General features: G+C 29.3%; 1 protein-coding gene across 1 annotated transcript; it reads right to left on the minus strand.

Moving 5' to 3' along the window:
- Positions 1-1,453: 1,453 nt before the first annotated feature.
- Positions 1,454-4,294, minus strand: LOC133821170 (uncharacterized). Its single transcript, XM_062253635.1, has 3 exons — positions 4,258-4,294; positions 1,699-2,493; positions 1,454-1,591 (listed from the first exon to the last, which is right to left on the minus strand). The coding sequence occupies exons 1-3, from the start codon at positions 4,265-4,267 to the stop codon at positions 1,557-1,559; spliced, it is 840 nt and encodes a 279-aa protein (XP_062109619.1). The 5' UTR covers positions 4,268-4,294; the 3' UTR covers positions 1,454-1,556.
- Positions 4,295-10,804: the final 6,510 nt, after the last annotated feature.

The following is a 10,804-nucleotide window of genomic DNA, read 5'->3' on the forward strand; positions in this document are numbered from 1 at the left end:
CAATATTGTAGTCAGATTCTTGCAAATACACAATGTAGTCACTAGGTATCGCCGATTTTATTATCCTAGTGGATCTTCTTAAGGCTACACCAGCAGGCTCTTGAGGAGCGGGTGGTTCAGCTTGTTGTTCAACAATTATAGGCAACTCTTGAACAACTCGATCCATTTGAACTTCATCATTGACTTGTGGATCTTCAACAATTGGCTGTGGTGGTTCAACATCCATTTGGACTGCAGGGGTGTTATCGACCACAATCAATCTTGCTCTTGAGGTGGAGGGTTCTAAAGGATCTTTCTCAGAACCTAAGTCCTTGGATTGATCACTCCCACTAATCAAGGCATTTTCAAGAAATTTTGCATTCCTTGATTCCACAATCCTAGTGCTATGAGATGGACAATAAAACTTGTAACCTTTAGACCTTTCAGCGTAACCAATAAAGTATCCACTTATGGTCCTTGGGTCCAGTTTCTTTTCTTGTGGATTGTATACCCTAACTTCAGATGGGCATCCCCAAATGCGTACATGTTGCAAACTCGGTTTCCAACCTTTCCATAATTCAAAAGGAGTTTTGGAGACTGCCTTGGTTGGAACTCGATTTAATATGTACACGGATGTCTTTAGAGCTTCAGTCCACAAGGATTTAGGAAGTTTAGGGTTGCTGCTAAGCATACTTCGCACCATGTCCATCAATGTTCGGTTTCTCCTTTCTGCAACACCATTTTGCTCGGGTGTACCGGGCATGGTATATTGGGCAACAATCCCATTTTCTTGAAGAAACTTTGCAAAAGGACCAGGTGCTTGTCCATCTTCAGTGTATCTACCATAATATTCTCCACCTCTATCTGATCTCACTATCTTAATTTGCTTGTTGCATTGTTTCTCTACTTCAGCTTTAAATATCTTAAAGACATCTAACGCTTCGCTTTTGTTATGAAGTAAGTAGATATACATGTAGCGTGAGTAATCATCTATGAAAGAGATGAAGTATTTCTGACCATATGAGTCCATGTCTGGACTACATATATCAGTATGTATGATTTCTAATAGGTCAGAACTCCTATGGACACCACTTTTCTTAGACTTGGAGGTATGCTTTCCCTTAATGCAATCCACACAAGTATCAAAATCAGTAAAATCTAAGGTATTGAGTACCCCATCATTTACTAACCTTCTAATTCTATCAATATAGATATGTCCCAATCTCCGGTGCCATAATGTAGAGGAATTCTCATTCATAACACATCTTTTATTGCCAGCGTGAACGTGCATAGTATTATAAGCGGTATTGTTTTGTAAATTAAGGCAGTAAAGACCATCAGACAAAATACCATTTCCAACACATTCAGATTTATTATATAAATTAAAAGATTTGTCTGAAAATGTAAAGGAAAAACCAAAAGGTACAAGTCTTGAAACGGAAATCAAATTTCTAGAGAAACTTGGTACATAAAATGTCTTTTCTAACTTTAAAACAAAACCGCTACTTAAAACTAAATGGCACGTTCCTATAGCCTCCACATGTGAGCCCATCTTGTTTCCAGATAAGATGCTTTGCTCACTTCCCACTGGCTTCCTTAGGTTTTGTAAACCCTGTAAGGAATTTGAAATGTGAATTGTCGATCCAGAATCAATCCACCATGTGTTAATATTAACATTAGCCATATTAGATTCATAACATACGAATGAAATTGGATTACCATTGTCGTCCATCCATTTCTTGAACTTGGCGCATTCCTTTTTCGCATGTCCCTTCTTTTTGCAGAAGAAACATTTGATGGAATCCTTCTTTATATCACCTTGGGGAGGCACTTTATTTTTCCCCTTGTCCTTCTTGGATGGTTTGCGTTTCTTGCCTTGGGTGGCCATGTGAGCACTTTCACCTTGTTCCTGCAGGAGCCTTGCTTCTTCTTGAGCACACATGGTTATCAGTTCATTGATACTCCATTTGTCCTTATGTGTGTTGTAGGAAATTTTGAAAGGCCCATATTGAGGTGGAAGATGGTTAAGGATGTAGTGGACCAGGAAGGTTTCGGGAATGACTACATCGAGTTTCTTCAGTTGAGCAGAAATGTCCCTCATCTTTGAAATATGTTCTCTAACTCCTTTGACACCAGTGAGTTTTGTGGATGAGAACTGGTGGATGAGGTTGTTGTAAAGTGGTTTGTCCGAAGTGTCGAACTGCTCATCGATCAGTTTGATCAAGTCTTTGACTTTCTCAGGTTGCTCCACCGATCCACGCATTCCCAGAGGGATCTTGGACATGATGAACATGATGCTGAGGCGATTGGACCGCTCCCATTTCTCATATAGTGCGATCTGAGCAGCAGTGCTAGTCACAGTGATTGCAGCAGGTTCGTCCTTCCTTATTGCGTAGTCCATGTCGGCGCAGCCTAAATGAAGAAGAACTCGTTCCTTCCAGATTTTGAAATTATCACCCCTAAGCTCAGGAATTTCGGTAAGGATTTCAGCAAAACTAGAGGATGATGAAGAAGCTGCATGAATAGGATTACAAACTTAGATTTAGAAGATTAAGGCTTAATGAAGTCATGTTTTACCAATGTATAACATGCTGAAGATTGAAATTTTATTAAACAAAAATTGCCTGTGGGCTAAATTTTTAATTTAATAAAATTGGATGTAAAGGATGATAGATTATTCAAACGAATTATTTGGGATAAAGTAAGGTTTGAAACTTCTATCTTTATTAAACTTTATGATAAAACTATTAAATTAATTATCATAACTCCTGTGGGTAAATTAAGAAAATTAATTTAATATATTATCCTAATTAATTATATAAATATAATAAAATCCCTGTGGGGTAAAATTGTTATATTTATATAATTAATCACAATTTTGTCCATTATGTGATCCTTTCAAATTAATATATAATTTTATATAATTAAAGATGCTGTGGCTACTCCCTAATTATGTAAAATTATATGGTTCACTAGACATTATGTTTTAGGCTCTAGGAAGACCTAAGAACAATTTCGTTATAACATAATAGGCAATCACAGAGAGTAGTGCTCCTAGTGTGGTCGTCCGAAGATCATTAAAAACCGTTCTAGATTGAGCATTTGTCTCAGTTTCATGCGTTCTTATGTCAACCACAAAATTGTTTATGAATTATTCATAATTTTATTCACCCTAAATGTTTTATGAATATTTTATGAATAAATTATGGAGATTAATGTGCTAAATATTATTCAACCTATCTTAATGTTTTGAATATAATCTAAATATATCTAGCACAATAATGGAATATATACATAATGTATTTAAAATTATAAAGGCATACATATAAAATTAAAGATAATTATACTAAAAATAAATTTTGCATGAATAAGAACAAAATAATCATACAAATTAGTATAATTAATTATATGTACGAAAATACAATAATTCTATATATATATATACTTAATGGCAGAGAAATTCATGCTAAATAAAACAATAAAATCATTTATTAATCCGGTGAATTAATAAAACAATTGCACAAACTTAATTGTAAAAATTAATTACATTCTTAAAATAGCACAATTATTTAATATTTCATGAATAAAAGAAATATACCATACACCAAAATCAAGTAATTGCACATTTTAATTAATTTCCAAATATATAATTTACCAAAATTATATGTTTTAATTAAATTGGCAAAATAAAATTTATTGTCCAAATAAGCATTAAAATGAATAAAATAACAAAATTCCAAAATAAATCAAAAAATTAATTTTCTTCATTTTCTTCATTTTTTTAAAAAAAAAAAAAAAAATAATCTTAAGATGTCCTAATACTCAAATAGATCGAAAATACATATTTGAATTAAAAATAAATAAATAAATAAATAATTTCAACTTAAGGCCATGAACGTGTATGTATATGGTCATTGTTTTGTTTTTAAACTAGTTTCTCAAATAACAAATTATTAGAAACACTTACCAAAGATTTCTAATGCAACTAAATTGAGAAACAAATTTGAATTAACAATTCCAATTTTCAACAATATATGAAACTATATACACGAATATATAATATATGTGAATAGATGAAGACATAGGCACATCTATAAATCATGAAAAAAAATATATGTGTATATATGCATACAAAAATAACAAGGCAGAGATTAACCTAGCGACTGATACCAAATGTTAGAATTAATATGAAAGTAGACATATGAACAATTCTATATACATGTAGGCGGAATTAATATATGAATGAACATATGCAAAAAAGAATCGAATATTGTATACCTCCAGCCATTGCTATTGATAACCTCGATCTAGCTTTAGATCTACAAAAGAAAAGAACAGAAATTAGAACGAGCACACGGGCTTCCAAGCTCTCACTAACTCTTTTAGATGGAGTTACTGAAAGTCAGAATGAGTAGCGAGCTTGGGGACCGGTACTCTATATTTATAGAGTGAGACCTACCATCAGAGTCTCTGCCACAGATTGAGATATTTCCTCAATCAGTTGGGATATGAAAAATCGGGTAACAACAAATCAGGTAACAAACAATGTTGACCATTAATTAGAATATTTTGTCAATAAATTAAATATTAAATATATTAAATCAATTAGTTGATTTTATATACCAAATAAATAATATTCTAACAGATTCTTCTTCTTCTTTTTCTCCTTTTGTCATTGAGTAATAAGATTGATAATTCAACATAGAGAAAAGTAAAAAAAAAAAAGTTGATTAATAAATAGTGATTAAGCATTGCATGCATGTAGAAACTGAAAAGGTAGTAGTAAAAAAAAATCAAGACTATTTTTTTCCTCTAAAGTTTTGAGTTAATTAAGGTGATCCATAATTGGGAGTCAAAAGGGTTCTCCTCTCAATGCTTTAAAGATGGTCAAATCATAGGTTTATAAAGATTAGTTGATATATAAGTTATGTGATCAGCTTATACAAATGAAAGATTAGAAAAAAGAAGATTATTAAAGTGATGTGGTGTGGAGTGGAGTCTATAAGCAGTCCTCCATAATTGGAGCAATCATATCATATGTATGACCAGCCCTTACAAAAGAATTAATGCTCATAGAAGTGAAGAGAGGAGAAGAGGTTAAGGTAATGGACCCTATAAACACCCATAATTGGTGCAATCATGTAGGACCAATTCTCTTATCATTTGAACTGAAGATAAGATGAGTCACTTTAACAAAATAAAAATAAAAATGAAACTGTTTAAACCAAACCGCCTTTTGGCGAGCGAGCTGTCCTTGGTGGGCATGTCCAAAAAGTGTTATAGCTAGCTACAACACAAAATACATTGTAACTAGCACTTTTGACTAGTCTTGACCAGTAGTCTTTTAGGTTATATTATATGCTTCATGCAAAACAGTCATACATTTATGTGCACATATATAAAAAGCTATTAATAATAATAATAATAATAATAATAATATCATTATAGTCCAAAAACCTCTCTACATTATTGTCTTTGTAATGCCATCAATCTTCATTAATTGTGGTGAGTTTTAAGTTAGGAGAGAAACAAGCTTTTGTTGGGTTGGTCCCTCCGTATATTGTTTTAGCTTGGATTTGATCTTCTTGTCTTTAACCAAACAGCATTAGCTTCATATTAAATCAATATAATATTATCCTAGGTCTTGTCTCCAACTTGGAAATCTTAGACTGCTCATCCAAACACCCCCTTATGCGATGAGTATGGGACAACTCTTTGATATTTGTGGTCAAAACTCAAAAACTCTCTGTTTGGGAACACTTCTGATTCTGAATTGTGCATTGGCTTCCAATCCACATTCACGTTTGCCACGTGTGCTGGATGGCCCACACGGTTTACTTTAGATATATTTTCCCTTTTGTCTGTTCTCACGTTTGTGGGAAACAAACCAAAAATGAAATATACTCTTTCTATCCTTGCCATCATAACATTTTCGACCTATCTACTTAAATTTTGAGAATTTCCCACATATAAATATTTGAATTAAAGTTTTTAACATTTTTTTTTTGTTTCAATATCATTAGTTATCAAATTAAGATGTGAATTTTATAATAGTCAAAATCTAATAATATAATAAATTGGAAAATAACTTCTTATGTTTATGGTAAGGTTTTCATTTTAAGATTGTTAAGCTTGCTTAGTTTTTATAAAAATATGTATGTTGATGGGTGAGCATGTCAGTTGAAGAGAGGAACTTATTAGAATTTGTCGGCCACAATCATAAGAAGCAAAACATCTATGTAAATATATACATATATTAATATTTAAAATTGATATAAGACATCCCAGTTAACAATTGGCTTCAGTTGTTGAATTTAATTATTCAAATGTTTTATATTATAATAATGAGTGGTGCACATTTTTTTCTCTCACAAACTAAATACACTAAATTTCATAAATAAAAATATTTATTTAACATTTTTTATATTATAATAATGAGTGGTACACAATTTTTATAATAAAAATAAAATAAAACAATTCACCTCAGTAATAAAAATTGGAAAAAATTAATATTTTCTTAATAAAGTAAATAATTAAATATAAAATATAAAATTTTAATACAATATCAAATAAAATTTACGAAAAATTAATTAAAAAGACAATAAACTTACATCTATATTATATCAATTTTTTTAAATAATTTGTTTTATTGTTGTGCTGCTATATAATTTTTAAGTATTAAAATAATTTTATTGTTACCTCACTTAAAATAATAATTCATTGACTGATAAAAAAAAAGTGAATAAATAAAATAAGTCATTTTTTAGACGATGCTTACTTCTTCTCTTTCTATATATTTTTAGAAGATATTTTTTTATACATTGTGTGTGATCTAATAATACTCTAAAAATTAGAAAATTCATTTAACGGCTTACACATGTAGTGTGATCATTTTTGGGGGAAATATATCATTTTATTTGTATCTTAAAAAATATATCAGTACATTATTATTTAATTAATACTATTTGTATATAATAAATCAGTTCAAAATTATATATTTTTACTAGTTTTATTAAATAATTTTTTTGATAAAACAATTATAAATATATTTTAAACTTAAAAAGAATTTAAATGAAATAATTATAAACATGTTTACATAAATTTATCAAATGAAATATTTCCTAAAATGAGTAAAAGAATATATAATTTTGAATTATTTTACCATATACAAAATAATAAAATGATATTAATTAGACAATAAGAAATTGAGTTGTTGGTTTCAATATAGACAATAAAATGACATTTTTCTTATGATATTTTTACTTAAAAAAAATAGTACTTGGAACCCCCAACCGTTTTGATGTGTATGGTTTAGTTCCCTAATTTTTTTTTTCACTAATTAGATTCTCAACCTTTATTTTTTTTACTCACATAAGTTCTAGATGCTATATTCCATCCATAATTTATTAAAAAGTTATGAATTATGTACGTGGATAGGGATATCAATTGAATATATATATATATATATATATAAGATAATTTTTCTATATGAGCTTTACTTTAAGCCTACTGATAGGGCTTTCAGTGTTTCTTGAACCGTGAACAATGATTTTTTTTTATGACCGTGTATATTGTAACTATTTAGAGCATTCTGCAGATTTTCAGAAAATTTCGAATAGTTTACAGTACCGAAAAACTAGGTTCAAACATGTTGTTTTCCACGTACATAAAAAAAAAGTAGTCACGTGTGCAACAATATGTTTGAACCTAGTTTTCGGTATTGTAAACTATTCGAAATTTTTTGAAAATTTGCAGGATGCTCTAAATAGCTACAATATACACGGTTATAAAAAAAAATCGCGCCAAAAACTGTTCATGGGTTGTAAACACTGAGAGCCCTACCGGTAAGGTTTAAAGTGAAACACCTATAGGAGAATTACCATATATATATATAAATATATACTCCCATTTTCTTCATTTGTGCATCCCTTGTTATTCTCTACCATTAAAGAAGCTTAGGTGATCAAAATGGATGTAATAAATATTTTTTTGCTACATAAAAATTATGAATCTAAGAGTACATGGATGACCACTTTTGTTTAACATATATACTCTAAATTAATAATTATCATAAAACTAATTTCTTAGTTTGCAATTTGTTAAAATACGAATAATTCCAACAATTTTTTTTAAGACAACATACATATACTAATGATGTTTATATAGCAATTTTAGTAACACTACTTAATTCATTTATTCTTTTAATACCAAACTGATTAGTGCTCAATGCACACATATCAAACAAAATACAAAAAAAACAAATGAAGTGTTCCAAAATTTGCTTTACAAATCTACAATATATGTATTTTTTTCCATTGAAAAAAATTTGTTGGAATTAATTATTCATATTTAACAAATAGCAAACTAGAGATCTGTCATGCGTGTAGTCTTAATTATACAGACGTGCATACTTACGTTATTCTACTTTTATCCAGTAACGTGTAGCTTTAGTTTCAAAATTTTTGTGTATTTTAACTACCAAGCTTCTTTAATGGTGAAGCACAGCAAAGCATACAGAAATGAATAAAATAGAAATCCTTTTTTCTTTTTTTGTTGAATTAATCCCTTTGTCGACTTACATAATTCATGACTTTTAAATAGATTTTGAATGGAATATAGCTCCTAAGACTAATACAAGCCAAAAAAGATTCGATAGTTAATAAAATAAAAAGATTGGAAACCTAAAGACACACCCAAGAAAGATTGGTAAACCACATCCACATGTGCTATTCACCAAAACAAAAAACAAAAAATTATAGGAGTGATATTTGATAATTTTGATGGTTGACAATAGAAATGAAATGAGAAAGAGAATGAGAATGAGAATGAGAGGAAGGCCGACAGAGGAAGAGTGATAGGAATGGCAGGCTTATCACACCCACGTGCGACTCCTAATCCAAAACCCCACCACTCTCTATTACCTTACCACTACATCAGATTCTCTTCCAGTCCAGTCCAGTCTCACACTTGAGCGAGCTTGACTTGTCCCTTCTTCTTCTTCTTCTTCGCCCCACTCATCAAACTCATCAAATTAAATAATACTCTCTACTCTACACTTCTCTCCTTCTTCCACGTCACCAAGTACATATATAGATAAGCTATATCTACCTCTCTATTTCCAATCGTTTAAACTAAGATTAAGTCTCCCATGTATAATTGATTGGAAGTGGGCACCCACCCGCTATATTTTATGTTTCACATTTTTTGTTTGTTTTTCGAGTTTCTCACACTCACTCACACACAAGATAAAAATTAATGATAATGATATATATGATCATGTATACTTGTCACCACGTAAGATGGGGTTGAAAATATATTTAGCTAAGTAGTAGAGTAAAGTTAGTAATTAATTAAAGAGAGGTACTGTATATTTCAATAATAATAATAATAATCTAAATTGAGTGTCATTATTATGTAGTTTTAAATTAAAAGTTTGGTGGGTTAAATTAAACTGTCTTCTCATGATTGGAAAGGCCACTTTGTGTATTAATTAATTTAAGCAAATACTGATTTTTAAAGAGAGATTATGTCGTCTTGGTTGATGATGCTGACTACCTACACAACATATATATCTTAAGTAGGTAATATGGATAATTAATTAATTAATTATTGGGTTATTATTAGCCGATCTCGCTAATTAATTCCAAATACTTATTGGAAGTTATATGCAAAGTAAGCCATGCATGTGTTTTCGATTATGATAATGGTTTTTATTCATCATGAATTGTATACATAAGATATTATATTTATGGTGACATAAGGGGAAATAGAAGAGAGATATTATATTGTAAATTAAAAGTTGGCAATAATTAGCCTGTTTAGTTGCTAACACACAAACCCAACGGTGCATACGTTTTCTGTTTAGGTTTGCTTTTCTTTAAAGGTGAATTTATGTTTAGTTAGCATATTCTTTTTAGTATATTAAGAATCTGTGTAGTATAGTGTTTAGAAAAATTCAAAAAAAAAAAAAAAAATTGAAAAATATATTGCAATAAAGTTGTTTATTAAACAAACAGAAAACAAATTATAAAGAATTTATGCATAAACTAAAACTAGATTTTAACTTACAGGAGAATTTATATGAATATTTACATAGTTATTATATATATTATTCAAGGTAAAAATATTTGAAATAAACTAATTATAAATTAAATTAAAAAATATTTAAATTTTGGATATTTTTTATTTTAGTAATTTTATAAATACTCATTTAGTACTTTGTGTTTTATCGAAATATAAAAATTTGGTACCCTCTATTTTTTATAATTATCAATCAATACCATATATTTGCAAAAACTACATAATTTGGTACCCTCTATGCGTTTAAATTTGTAATATTCCCATATTACCTCTCATTTTAGTGATTCGTTTGATTTTTAATTATTTTCTTATTTTTAAATAATTTAAATATATTTTCAGAATTCATAAAATAAAATAAATGTTTAATTGAAACTGTAAAATAATTTTAATAAACAAATTTAATTAATTAAAAACAAACAAAAATTGGAATTAAAATATTAAAAAACTAATTAAAATCTTATTAATTAACTTTAAATAAACCTAAATTTGAATTTAATTAATGAAAAAAACTCATATTTCACCCAATCTCACTCTCACCATCTTAGTTCCTCACCCTCCCAATCTCATCCACATTATTTTGTTTTAAAGTTGGATTGAATTGTTAATTAAATTAAAATTTAGGTTTGTTGACCCTTGATTTGGTCAACGATATAGAGTCACAAAAAATGATAAGAATTAGAGAACTGAATTCAAGAATGTAAACGACACAAGAATTTTATAGTGGTTCGACCCCAATGATTGATAA

This window comes from Humulus lupulus, chromosome 3 (genome assembly GCF_963169125.1).
Source record: "Humulus lupulus chromosome 3, drHumLupu1.1, whole genome shotgun sequence".
Lineage (NCBI taxonomy): Eukaryota > Viridiplantae > Streptophyta > Magnoliopsida > Rosales > Cannabaceae > Humulus > Humulus lupulus.

Bases quoted from the DNA above. Each gene is read 5' to 3' on its own strand.
- LOC133821170 (XM_062253635.1), bottom strand. The intron at 1,592-1,698 runs GTAATCCAATTT...AATTCCTTACAG, and splicing joins GAAATGGATGGACGACAATG to GGTTTACAAAACCTAAGGAA.